Source organism: Nipponia nippon, unplaced genomic scaffold (assembly GCF_047370975.1).
Source record: "Nipponia nippon isolate SJK-2023a ecotype South Korea unplaced genomic scaffold, ASM4737097v1 scaffold_9, whole genome shotgun sequence".
NCBI classification, from domain to species: domain Eukaryota; kingdom Metazoa; phylum Chordata; class Aves; order Pelecaniformes; family Threskiornithidae; genus Nipponia; species Nipponia nippon.
The window spans coordinates 8,519,788-8,534,088 of NW_028262413.1; the positions used below are offsets into that span (position 1 = coordinate 8,519,788).

A 14,301-nucleotide genomic window follows, 5' to 3' on the forward strand; every position below is an offset into this window, starting at 1 on the left:
GAAGATAAATATAGTCCACAAGTGAAGACAAGTGACTTTCTAGGCAAAGATAGCAAGGAGCTGCGGGAAGGGCACAGAGGCAGTAGGTTCTGCGAAGAAGAAAAAAACACACACACAAGATTTCAACTTGAAGGAACTGGCAGTTCCTCTCTGTCACTGGCATGTACATTGCATTTCCTCCAGCCTTTATAAAACCTGGCTCCTCTAATTTGTTCTAATTCACTCTCTAATGCTTCCACACGGCTCTTCCAGCGCGTGTGCGGACAGTCTAGAAAGCAGTAGTTGGACAGCTTTTGACTGAAAGGAAATGTTTTAGGCACAGCTTAAAGCCTGTGGGAGTCAAGAGAAAGGGTTGAATTTGGCCTTTAAAAGAAACAGGATGCCAGGAGAGTCACATGAATGCCTAAAACTTCTGCTTAAACAGGAGACGCGCACGCCTGTGTTCGGTCTTAGCCACTAGCTGGAGCAGGCTGTTTTTAATTAATAGCAGGTGGTGGTTCACTCTTTTGGCAAAAGAGCAGACATGAGTCAAAGTTTTAAGATATTAATGCAGTGTTTGCCTGCCTTAGTAAAAAACACAGTGTTCTGCAAACCATTGTCTAGGACCACATCGTAAAAACGCTGCGCAGGGACCTGGGCTCCGGGTGGACAGTAACCTCTAGCAGTGGTGAAGGCTACCAGGATCCAGGGCTGTAGCGACAAGGGCATAATCCAGTAGATCAAGGGAAGCAGTTAATCCCCTTTACCCACCACTTGTTAGGGCACAACTGGAACACTGCCTCCAGTTTTGAGGCCCCCTAATAGAAGAAAGATGTTGATCAGCTTAAGAGAGTCCAATTGAGACCACCAAGATGGTCAGGGGCTGGAGTATACAAGCTGTGAAGAGAGGCTGAGTTAGTTTAACCCGGAAAGGAGAAGTCTTAGGGGGACCCACAGAAGCCAACAAGTACCTAGGCAGGGCTTACAGAGAATACAGCCATGCTCTTCATTGAGGTACATGGTGGGAGAATGAGATACAATAGCCTAGACTGGATATACAGATACACTGGATATACTCACCCTGAGTATAATTAAGGATTGGAACAGGAGCTTGGAGAAGCTGAAGAATCTCTGTCCTTGGAGTTTTTCAAGACCTGACTAGACAAAGCCCTGAGCAATCTGGTCTGAATTCAGTGCTGTCCCAGCTTTGAGCAAGAGGTTGGACTAGACAATCTCCCAGGAATCTTTCTAACGCAAACGTTTTGATGATATTCATCAAATGCACAAGTAGTACACACTGCATATGTTTATAAAAGCAATATGTTCCTAAACCACTGAATTACAATGCAATTGTTCAAAAAAAAAAAAAAAAAGAAAACCCAATCACCAACACAGTAACCCACAACGGTACAGACCATAGCTACAAAAGCTCAAATCTTTTCTCAAACTTTTGCAAAACAGTTATCACCTTGGCAAAGACAACAGGCAAGAACTGTGTAAACCAGTGCCATCTATTGAGTTTAAGAGATTTATATAGCCAGCTGAGTATTCATCCAACAGATTTACAGCTGTACAAAACTGATAAATAAACAAAAACAGGTGCCTTGCGCAAGCCACCTCAGATGCCCTGACTTGCTCCGCAGAAGAACACAAAACAATGAAAGAAAAGCCACTTTTAAAATAAGACTGATCTGAAAACGAATGAGATTAAAATGTAAGACACTTTGTAGTCAATAACTTAAAGAGAGATTACAGATTCTGCAGTAGTCTTCCATTTGATTTAGATTTCCACTTCTGTCTGATCTAGGTTTTATCACTGCAACAATAATATCATTCTGCCCTTCACATTAAGCAAGTTTTTTGTTTTAATAATGTTTCTCAACTAGATATCCTACAGTTTAATTAAATTAAAATTGAAATAGCATTGTAAGGATATATACCATTTAGTACCTGAGACACTAAGCATTCATTCTATTTCACAAAGAAATTAATTATATGAGAGTCATTAACAACAACTGTAATTCCTTACGGATTTAAATTATGTTTTGAATTGGAAGAATAAAGATCCCAGCTGATTTAAATTCTTCAAGACGGTAAAAATGAATTAATGATGTTAATATTCTGCATGTCTGAAAATTGTTGCAGGAATGAAATTCTGTGTTGAATCTAAAGGCAGCAGCACAGACAGTGAAAGCAGAGTAACCTATTTCTATCCTACTTATTTTGTCACACTGAAGCCTGGAGTATTTTTGGATGAGCCACAATCCAAGGGTTCAAACTGGGTGCTGATAAAATCAATGGCAGCCTTAGAACTGGCTTCAAGAAGGGCAGGACTAGGCTCAGGCTTCTCTGAATCACGTACCTTCTCCCTTTTCTGCAAGAAAACCTCAGCTCTGATTGGGAGAAATTTTTCCCAGCCTGACAAAAAGTGAGAACGATAAAAAAAGAACTATAAGGAATGATAAACACAGTATTTCAAAATTGGGCACTCTGCTGTTAATTATCATCATTGCCTCCACAGTTTATGCATATTAAAATTATGCTAGCACTTCTTCTGGGGAAATAGTTTGAAAGCAGATAGGCAAGAGGAATCTCTACAGCACAGCATGTGGTTTGAAAATTCACACACTGCATCAACTGGGTAGGAAAGCCAGTTTCCCAGATATATAAATATGGGTTTAACTTCTGCAAGGAAAACACCCACATCCATCCCCTTTATCATACTAACAGGACATCTCTGTTGGCTGATAGAATCATGCAGGGAATCAAAATGAAGATGCAGGACAACTTCCAAACCAGCATAACTCCCATATAACCTTCTTTGCCCAGGTCCAGGGCTGTATTTTGGAGCTAAATGGTAAAACGTGAGCTCTGCTGAGGACATTGCTCTCCACTGTCGTAGCCAACTGAGCGCCACAAGGTTCATTTTGTTTCCAGGAAAAAGACACTGATTAATTAAAATGCAAAGGCGTCTTCCTGCCAAATATTTTCCAGCCTTATGTTCAGCTAAGAATAATTAAGGCTCGCCCATATCATCCAGAAGACTAGTAGCCATTCTCAACACGCCATCATCTATCACCCAACAAAAGTCCATGTTTGCTGAGGAACAGATTGCAACCAAGTAGACGGGCAGCACGTTAGTCGAGAGTCTTACTTGTGTCATACTCTCGCAGCTTCTACAGTATAAAAGGCTAATAGCTGCTCTCTTTACTACAGCCATGCCTGGTTAGCCTATAAACACTACAACTGATAGCTTTAAATAGCTGTTCCTTCTTGGCCTCAGCTGCTGTTCATTGCATCCTCCCCTGCTGCTCCGATGCGGAGAGGGAAGGGGTGATTTTCAGGACGGTGGGTGCAATGCAGCAGTGGGATGGAGACCCAAGTGCTGCCTGAGGCTTTCCACACTCGCAGGTCATGCTGAGCCGTGGGAGCTTCTGTCACTCTGGTTTAAATCCCATTTGACTTCCATGAGACCAGCAATGTTTTAAATTAAGCATGTGCTCAAAGTGCTTTGCTGATGAAAATAATCACAACCATAGGATTAAAAAAAAAGGTGTATTAAAAGAGGGGCGGGAGGGGTCTACACAAATGTGAGCGGTAACTCCCTTATAGGAGCCCGCTGCAGCACCAGGGGCCTGCACTGCAGTTTTAGGGCAAGTTTCTCCATCTATTTCTAGAATTAAAATGGTCACCTCCTTCAAACAACCCTTTTGGCACTGAAAGGCCAGGAAATGTAGTCATATTAGGATTAATGACTTGAATTAGCTCTCTTGCACCTGTGCCTCACTGTATCCATGGCAAAGACAGACAGTAGCTTTGCCTTTATGAAGTAATACTTAAGGTGTTTGTCTAAGCAAAATCTTTTCTCTCCTTGTCTTACCAAATAAACTACTTAGGAGGGAAAAACGTCTCTCAAAGTCTCTTGATAAAAAAAAAAAAAATGCAAATGACAAGCAGCTGTAATGAAGAGAATCAATTTTAGACTCCTGGTGGCTACCTTCCTGCAAAGCTTTATTATTTTTCATCAAGTATCTACAAGAACCAGATCACGTTTCTAGCTTTCCGTTCCTCTCCTGTGTAATGAGGGAGAATCGTGTATATTGCTTTCATTTAATTTACCCTAGAAATTCAGAGTTATTGATTGCAGTTGGTAGACTTCCTAGCTCTAAGAGACTGGAAGCAACATTTTTATGCCTTTTGTATTGCTTACCATAGCGATGGACCAAAAAAAAAAGGCGGGGGGGGGGGGGGAAGGGGGGGGACGGACGACACACGGACAGACGACAGACGGGATGACACAAAATGAAGTTTTGGGGCAGGGGGAGAATATAGCATTGTGGAGATGAAATATTGGGTGGCAATACTTAAATATACAACACAACTGGAGCTGTAGACTGCCTCTTGTGACATTTATTTAAAGAACTGTCTATCTGTGCAGCTGATTATTCAAGAGATATCAGAAAGGTCTAAAGTAGTCAGGCAAAATTTGTATACAAAATTCACTGAAAAAAGTGCAGGTCTATGGAAGGACTGAAAACTATTATTTAATTTGGATGGTATTTAGTAAACAGTTTTGCAAAGGGAAGGAACAGAAGAACAGTATTTGGAAGACGTGTTTTGTTTGGATATTTGAAAGCAACAATTTAATTCAGGAAGCCACCAAAATATCAAACAGGATTAAAAAGGGAAAATTAGAATGATGCATTATGGCAAAATGATTCTTTTTGATTTTCATTGTGCTGAGAAAACTAGGGGGAGGATCTTCAATTAGCAGTGACCAGGAACTAGTTTTCTTCTTTACTATTTTTCATTTTGGCCACTGAACCAAAGAAACTTAATTATTGGCATAGCACTAATATGAGAGTATTTTTAGGCAGCCATACTCCAAATGAGGAAATCTGTAATCTGTTCAAGATTGTGCCCTATGGTTCCCCTCAGTAAGTGACAAATTCTGGTATTTGATAAACCTGAGGTCTAGAGTGACTCTGGCATTGAGAAGTCACTCTGGCGTGGAGAAGTCACTCCTTGTAAACATGCCAGCCAACCTGCCTTTTCACCAATGTCTGTGATGGTGTAAGAAAACAACTGATAATTCAAGAATGTTATTCTGAAGGTTTTTCTTTCTTCAGCAGTCCTAATTACAAGCCCAAGCAATCAAAATGCATCCAACTAGCTCTAAAAACATAAAGGGAATGGGCCTGAAGTACAGGATTCAGAAACAGATAAATTAAGCTGCCTGATGATTTCAGAGTTTTCCATCGTTCAGAAACTGCCTTCTTCCAAAGAAAACCAAGATGTTCATATAGCTATACCATTTCAGGATCCAAGCCTTTACATAAATACTTTAAAGGTTAGCAACCAGGAAAACTCGCAGCTTGCCTCTGATTCATAAAAATAAGTTTAAAAATATTAGAAGACTCAATTAGACTTAAAAAAGAAAGTTTCAAATTTTTAAATCAAACCTGCTGTGTTTAGTCCTGTTTTTCTGTTTTTAAAATGTGATAGGATGAGCATGAAGAAGACACCAGTATTCATCACAAATGAAACATTGATACAATGATATACAAACAGAAACAACTGGTATCTTCATGGTTATTTTTCATGGGAAATTTTAGAATAATTTCAAGGCTAGTATATGAGTCTGTTTTCAAAATGCTACAGGAAGAAATATATTGCTTATTCACTTCTTGCTGTTTGATGTCATCTATCAGAACAGGAATTTAATAAAAAGACACAAACCACTGTAAATGCTTCTGTTATCACAAAGTTTTTTGCTGGAAGTCATAAAACTATGTATCGCATTGGCTTTTAAGAGTAAATTTATAACCAAATGCTTGTTTTGCACTAGAAGAATTGAAGACTCACTGTTGCTTTTGCTTCTGCAACCTGTGCACGTCACATCAGTGTAGTACCAACAGGGAAGCCAAGTTCTTACCCCTAAGCAGAGCAGTAGCACTTGGAATAAAGTATATGCTTTGACAGGCCATCTTAGCCCAGTAGCAATGCCTTCACAAATCAGTTCGTCACTTTTACTGCTTCTACAACCTGTTCAAAATGGAAATTTAAAATGTCCAGTCTGGAACAGCAGGCATGAAACCCACTTGTCCAGCTGCAGTAGTAGTTGTCAAAGTGTTTTGAGAAATAGCGGCATGACATATGGTCTCTCACCACCACACTGGGACTTCTAGCTGTTCAGATATGGCAGGTCTTAAAGAGTTTGGCAAGAAATTTTGCCAAATTAATCTTTACTCTCAGCTCCTCTTGAGAAGACACCTGATTGCATATGCAATTCACAAATCGTGCTAAGACACATTCACCGAGATCTCTCCTCCTCACCTCTGCTGTCTTTTAAGAATTCTTCACCATGTTAAGAAGAGATAAAATGCCTTACTTACAATCAGAGCTCCTAATTTCCCAGGCTAGAATACTTTGCATGATTCGGTAGCTTACAAATGAATGCACAGAGCCAGCATCTGTCAACTCCCTTAGGCAGCCTTGCTTAACGGAATGAAATTTCTTACCTGAAAAACATAAATAAGCAACATGCATTTATATTTTATTCTGCATAACTTAGTATCTTATTTAGTACCCTAAATCACACATGAAACCAGTTCTTCCTATTAAGCATGCAAAGACACTGCATCACTTGTGTAGAATGTTTTTAAAATCAACAGTAGTTTCCAATTAAAACAGTTCAGATGTAAATATTTATACCAAATACAGAGACGTGATTAGCATTCTTACCAGATACATGCTCACTGGAGCACAACGCTTTCCATAATTACCCCCGGCTTACGGACCGAAGTCGTTTGATCCCCTCAGGCATCAGGAGAAAGGAGGGCCACTCTGAGCAGCCCGGGGGCTACCACCCAAACCACAACAGCCACACACCTCCTAAGGGTCCTCCTTCCCACAAGGAAAGCCCTCTGGGACACGAGCCACAGCGTGGCACACGTTCCTGGGAGCACCCTCCCCTGCTCTGGGGTTTCATGCACTGATTGCAGCTGTAAGACACAGCCCTGGCAGGAGGGGACAGGTAGGAGACATACACACGCAAGTCTCAAGCAGTGCATGAATCTTGGCGCTGGTCTGAATCACAGACCAGCATTCAAGGGAAACTTCAGACAGCATTTTAATTTTCCCTCATGTCCCACTCGCATCCAATCTGCAGTCACTATCCACCTGGATCAATTGGTATTGAATGTCAACTGCAGCCCTGAGGCTCTGCTCAGGTATTAAATGTTTTTGGTGCAAGTCTCAGCAGTAAAGAGGAACAAACTTATAAGCCTAGAATCATCTGAAATCCACAGGGGTCTAGACAGAATCCATATGGTTGCCATGAAGTCCTTGGCTGCAGTCATAGATCGATTATACTCATTTAAAAAAGGTATTAATGTATAAAGCTACCACAAGGGACAAAACTCACAACGCTAAAAAGAAAGCATCAATAAAACACTAGAGCTTTTCATTGACATCTTCAAGAAGCAACGTAAATCCAAGTCAAACAGCCAAAGTGCAAATGTCTGGGAACCTACAAGAACAAGGAGTGGCCACGTGGTGCCTCACCTCATGTGGGTCCACAAAACTGTATCCCCTTTTTCCTCTTCCTCCTCAAAACACCTTCTAATTCTGCTGTTGGAGGCAATGGATGAGAACTTCAGCAATCCTGGAGTCGGGCTTTTAGTGTACATAACAAGAAATCCTCAAAAAGATCAGGAAAAATATCTGATTTTCTAGTGGCTGCAAACAAGCCATCCCAGCTCCCTGGGTTCCTCAGGTGGAACTGTGGGAAAGATTTCTAACCCTCCCTCACCCCACATCAACTCTATGCAGTTTCTTCTCCAGAAGGTTTTTAATTGCATTTTAATTATGCAAATATGCCATGGGCTTCCAGAGTACAGCACTGACTTAAGCTGAAAGAAATGGGTATCCATCAATCTAACCAAAGTATCTGTAAAGCACTCATTTCTGCAGTATTTATGCTCCTCTTTCTGTGAAGAAACCATGCCATATTTATTAAACTGACAAAAGTTCAACTTCACTACACAGGAAACTTGGGAGAGGATCCCCGCACCTCATATCTTTAAATGTGAATTTCTGGAAGTACCTAAATCTGTATCTGCAAGTGAGGCACTTCAAAAACAAAATGCCCTGCTGTGTTCAAGAACACAAGAGGAGAGTCAGGCCAAGATACTTCAACAGATTTTCTGACAAAGCTGTATTTGCAGGGCTCACCAAAGTTTCTCCAAGTTCAAGGCACATCCTTGAATATTGTTAGGCTGGAGGCGATGCGTTTTGTTTTCCCCACAGGTTTGCAGCATAAGACAATATCCAAACACAACTGTCTACATCCGAATGATCCGGCGGTCCTTGGGGCTGCCTGAAACCACATCACCCAGTGCACAAAGAAAGCCTTTAAGAGGTTATTGCGAAAATTTGCCAAAGGAGTCAATCAAGGATGAGAGAAAACAGCCCTGCCCCCTGGCAGGTAGTGAGAGCAGTAGCAGGTGGAGGAGGGAATAACACTGCCAGCTCAGACTGTGTTCAACCCAGCCCTGGACGAGGGGGTCAGACTAATAGAGAACCATGCGCCCCCGAGCTACTGCGATGTGCAGCTTTTTGATGCAAAGCAAAAGGGAAACATGCATCAGATGGAGGGCTGACCAGTTCTCACAGCTGTCCTTGTATCTAGCAAACCCAATCATTCACGGAAAGACTGGACTGGCAAGATGCTCCTGAACTATGTTTCAGGAGCAAGATGACCTCAAGTATTCCTACAGGTAAGGATGGAGAAAGGGGGGATTTTTTACATGCAGGCAGAGATTTAAAGCGTGAACCAGAGGGTCCTGACCCCTGGACCTGCTCCCTGCCACTCAGAGCTGTTCATAATGACAGCAGCGTGTACAGACCAGAGACTAACTGCATGAGGGTTTCCTGAATGCACATGGCTTCTTCCCTCACCCACTAATCTCATAATTCACAATTACTGTATTTAATATACATAAATGCCAAGTGCTCCTCAGGAACCATCACAGGCCACTATGGAAGAGCGGGGCTATGCCAGGCAGTCATCGCGCATAATTGCGTCAAGAGCTGTTGATGTTCGCAATGCTACAAAATAGGAAACAAGAGATGGGCTCCCAAGTGTTTGCTGGCTGCCCCCAAATGCCTGCACGCCAGCCGCCCTCTCCCAACGAGCAGGACATCATGCAGCCCCACAGCAACAAGCAAAGAGATCATCAGCTATAGATCCAGCACTGCCACAGAGCATGAGAAGCACAAAGTCTCTCCTTTACCCAGTACATTTAAACATAATGACAGATCACACTGCTCGCCTGGCTCGGTTAGGCTCAAATGCTGGTTTCTGTTACAGATATGTTATGCAGGAGAGCTCAAAACTGATACGTTTTAACCGTATTTGATGGAAATTTGACACAGGCATTGCTGGCTCAGCTCAACATTGCATGGAAAGAACAGCAAAATTCATTTCAACTTTATAGACTCCAATGTTGAGTTAGGAAATGTCCCAAGCCTAGTTGTTAATTCTCAGCATCACCTCTTGGTTCCCCAGCAGAGGGGAGTTTTTGCCTCATCGCCTCCCTTAAATATAGGGGATTGTTCCTTCCTGCAGAGCACTGCTAACCGACACGCTGAGCCGCTGCGTCTGGGGTCGTCACACACAGTGAGAGGTGTCATTAACACATGACAGTGACATGTGGCTCTGTTTGCACAGCACCACTTCAATGTCACAGGAAACCTGATATTGTTTGGGGACTTCTATCTAAAGTGTGACATTCCCATTTAAAATACACACATTTGGGACAAGGAACAGAGGGACTTATCTGCTTGATGTTGGGCTGGCAGAATTGCTTATAGGCATAAAGGAATTATCTAAACATTTTCCAGAGAAAGCTACAAATAAACCTTGCACCACCACTTCCTTTGTATTTGCCACTACTTCTGCGCAGTCTTTCAGAGAGATTTGTAAAGGTTGTATTTCTCCCTGACCTGGCTACTGGCATGGAAGCATGAGGAGACTTCCAGGGCCCATCCCTGAGAGGTCCCCAGGAGCGTGGTGCAGACATGTCAGTCCTGGTGACATCGGCCCCACAAACTGTGCTCCCCTGGGCATCACGCTGCACCTGACGCACAACACACCCTCAGTACATCAGCAGAGAGGGAAATAGGTGAAAACTCCCAACTTTACCACCGAGCTGCCAGGTAGTCCTGGGCAACTTGCTCCCTTGGTAGTCCTGGGCAGCTTGCTCCACACCTCGGCCCTCTGTACCCTTGGTCTGGCCCAGAGAGACCCGTCTCTGCAAGGTTGGGACTTGCAGTGCACAGCAGCAGACTCCTGATCCCGCCTGAGGCACTTTCAGCATATAAAGTAGTAATAACAAAGCTGACTGACTGCTAAATGGTGGGTCTTTAAAAAGCCTTCCCTCTCCTGCTCATTTCAGAATAAAACAAACGTTTAGATATCGAATACATGCACTCTGGCCTTGGTTATACTGCAAAATATAAACTGTAAAGTAATTGAAAGGGACAGGTCTGAATATTTAGCTGATCTTTCCCAGACGCTTTTAATTTCTTTGGTGAGTTAGCCTACGAGAACATCCTGGTGATGAATGCACTGTTTATACCAGAAATCCCATAATAAAAACAACGTTCTTAAAAGAAAACTGAAATTATTCTGATATCCCTTTATGATTATAACACAGGGACTTGAGGAAACAAACATCAGCAATTGAAATGGGATAGAAAACTAAAATATCAAACAATTAGGCTTACTTGCATCAAGCGGTTTGGAGGAATACAGCTGTTGCAGGTTTTGCATTACAGCTATGTTGTCTTAACAATTAGCTACAAGACTATGGCCACAGCCAAACAAGTTCATCCATTTCTATGATTTCATGGTATGCAAACAATAAAAGATGAAAAAGAACCTTTACATTATTTCAAAACTTTAAAAGAACATCATATCATGCATAATGGTACGAAGAACATGTTTAAAAATTCAGTGTTATTTTAGCAGCAATAGCTTTCAGTAGCAGCTTTCTGAACACAGCTGCGTAGAGAGGAAATTATTTTCCTAACATTTACTTCTTCCAAAGGCTAAAAAATATCATGGCTAAAAAAGTCGTGACTGCAACCTTAGGTGCAGACTAACACTCATCTAAATACTAAGCCTTAGCTAAGGGTGCCAAAACCTTGGGTAAGTTAGGGGTTTACTCGTAGCAAATAAAGAAATGCCAAAGGGAAATAGCAAAAGTTAACATATCTGCAGTCAAATTAATATTCCAGCAGCCTGGAGAGCAAGTAGTTTCTCAGCTGTTTGAATAAATATTGACAACAACTGAGGTCAGTTACCTAAATATCCAATAAAATCTGGAAATGTTTGGTATTGAAACATTCCCATGTTAAACAGTGCCAAGCATTTTGTGAAACCATGACTTCCCCTGCAGCTGGTTGCAAAATTCCTGCCCTGGGGGAAGAGTCACCAGCCCTGCACATCGCAGAGGACCAGGTGGATGGACAGGGAAAGAGCACAGCAACACACAGCAGATAGCACTAATACAGCTACAAATACTGTTCTTCAGCATTCAAGGTAAGGTAATGAGATGAATCAGATTCAGAGCAAAGATTCAGCTCTGTGTTGGTACATTGAAGCTCAAGAGAGGACACGGAGAAAGGTACTTAGGGAATTAGTTATTACCCAACTCACTGCATCGCAGGCAGTGCAGACTCTGCATTACTCACAGGTGGCTGCTAACAGAGCAATTGCTCTGCTGCGCAGGGCCCCCCACTCCTGGCCTTACTGCAACCAAATGGAACCTCAGAAATAGGTCATTTAACCTGAATAACTTACAATAAATGCACCCTTCCCTGGTAGGAAAAGCAACTAACTTGCCACGTATCTTTCTACACAGGAGAGCAGGGAGATGGGAAACACTGCTCTGGTGTGTGTCTGGTTAAACCACACAGGGCTGCCATCTCCCTTTTGCAGGGGAAGAGCAGCTACACTACAGTGGCAGGATGAGATGACTCCCACACCTGCCAAGGTCTAAACTAAGTTTTGCCAGGGTGACTAAAAGCTGTTGGGAAAACATGACCAACCAATCAGAAACCTTAAGCACCAAAAATCACAGCCCTAAAGCTTCAGGCTGACTCATCTCCAGCACAGCTCCAAGACCTCCAGCTGCTGAATTACCAACTGGTGCCACTTGCAGCAACGAATTCTCAGGTGTGGGCAAGAGACACCAAGCCATTTTGTTAATGAAACCTTCGGTCCCTTCTGAACTGATCTGAATTTTCACCACTGACTCCAAGCATTCATGTTACCATCATCCTAAACCCCCAGAATTGCCATCCCTACATCCCAATGCCGCCAATAAATTACCTAAAGTTCAGGACAACGGAACAAAACACAGACAAGCCGATGCCCAGAGATCCATTGCTAAGGAAATAAATTTTCCCTCACTGCATAAAATTCTAGGAATGTGCTGTTAAAGTGGTCAAAAGCTTAGTATTGGTGCCACTAAATCTCTGAGGGTTGCCATTTTGGGTGCCTATTAAGGGTTTATATTTATGTTATAAATCATCTTATTGCATTCCACGGAGAGCGATTTTAACACTAGGATCATACCCCTTAACTAGTTTTTATATGAAATTTAAAGGCTGAAGAACAGTAATGGTACTATTAAAGACACCTACTTTTTGCTTCCTGAAAATAATAGCATGCTACAGAGCCATGAAAAGAGAAAATGATAGCAGTGCTAACCTGTAAGAATTACACTAATAAAGAGAAAATAGCACTGAAGAAATTATGGGGGGAAAGACACTAAAATTTCTGTGTCTAGCTAAAGCACTAGCATAACCTTTCAGAGAATATATTTGCAAAGTATATAAAAAGTTCCAGTTATTTTAAAGGTTACGATTATCACCTTCCCTTATTTAAATTGACACCAGTTATTACTATACTTTCTTGGTCCAGAGTCTAAAAAATACAAGGAACATAAATTGTAAGTAGAAAATTATAGCGTTATTTGTTATTACACTGTTATTAAAGTGATATTTACCAAGTTCGGGCTGCTTTTTCCCGTCCCTAGTGTAAGATTCAGCAAGGAACGGGAAAAGCCTGACTTTATGACAGAATCAGCTAATGGATTTTGAACTTCCCACGTTTTAAGTGAGATGGAGCGAACAGAAATAGAAAAAACCCACAAGCAGAGGCACGCAGCCACCAAGCTTTGGGGCCAAGCCTACGGACATCGATCTTCCTGCCACCCCAGGAAAGCTGTGGGTCCCTCCTGCCTCGGCAGCTCCTCAACCTCTCTGCTTCCAGCTGTGACCACCTCCCTTGAAGACCCTGGGCTTCTCCTCTGGACACAGGCTCCTCTCTGCAATGTGTGTCTGCATGGAGGTCACCACCTTGAGGTGGAGACAGACTCGATTAAATTTGCTCTGAGCATTAGGATATTCCATGGCAGCAACAGAGAGGAACATCAGCCAAATACTCTTTTTTCCCAATCCTAGATAGCTGTGAGTACAGAAAAGGGACCCTGGAGTAGATTTCCCAGCATACTACTATACATACATAGTGCCCACAGGGCATTTCAACACCAGGGATATTTTTGTGTTTATAACCACGGGTAACACACATGAAATAATGGCAATGCTATTACTCCTAATCACTGCATCTTGTCATGTAATACCAGAATTTTTTTTTCCACATTGTCAAAAATAACTAAAATTGTTGATGGCTCACAGTTGTAATCCACTATTTCATGTCAGTAACAGCACAAGTTAGTTTATACAAAGCCTCTACCATTTGGGTGATTTGTTAAAATTTCAAAATAACGGAAGAACAACATTGTGGCATTTGTTCATAAATAAACAGCAAAAAACTTCTGCCTCTCATTCAATTAATTGTAAAAATATGCAGTGCTTGCACCTTCGCTTCCTACTGACATCATCTTTATCAAGAGCTGTCAGCAAAATGCAAAAAAATATAGGGTGAATAACAGACAATTTGATGAGAGCAACCAAATTTAAAGAGTTTACGCTGTTGCCTTCAGCTATATATCACACATCATTATTCACCCTGAGAGGCATCAGTAGATGCATTAGCAGAAACCAGTTCCCCAAGACACAGCTGAACACGTGACAGATGAAAAGGCAAAGTTTTTCTGCACTTGTTTCAACTTCAACTTATTTTAAAAAAATTAAAAAAAACAGAATCTGAGCATAGGCTAACCATCCGTATGACCTACTCCCCCCTCAAGCAACAGCAAGCATGATTCAGAAGAAACTCAGCACAAA

General features: G+C 41.9%; 1 protein-coding gene across 26 annotated transcripts in view; it reads right to left on the reverse strand.

The window, feature by feature from the left end:
- Positions 1–14,301, reverse strand: part of MAGI1 (membrane associated guanylate kinase, WW and PDZ domain containing 1) — a 359,795-nt gene that overhangs the window by 228,753 nt on the left and 116,741 nt on the right. The window contains exon 1 of one of the 26 annotated variants that reach the window (XM_087743420.1): positions 6,871–6,984. The exons of the other annotated variants lie outside the window; for them this stretch is intronic. Coding sequence (XP_087599546.1) covers positions 6,871–6,970 — 100 coding nt within the window. The 5' untranslated portion in view covers positions 6,971–6,984. Of the gene's footprint in view, positions 1–6,870; positions 6,985–14,301 lie in introns of those variants that run through there. 26 annotated transcript variants of the gene reach the window in all.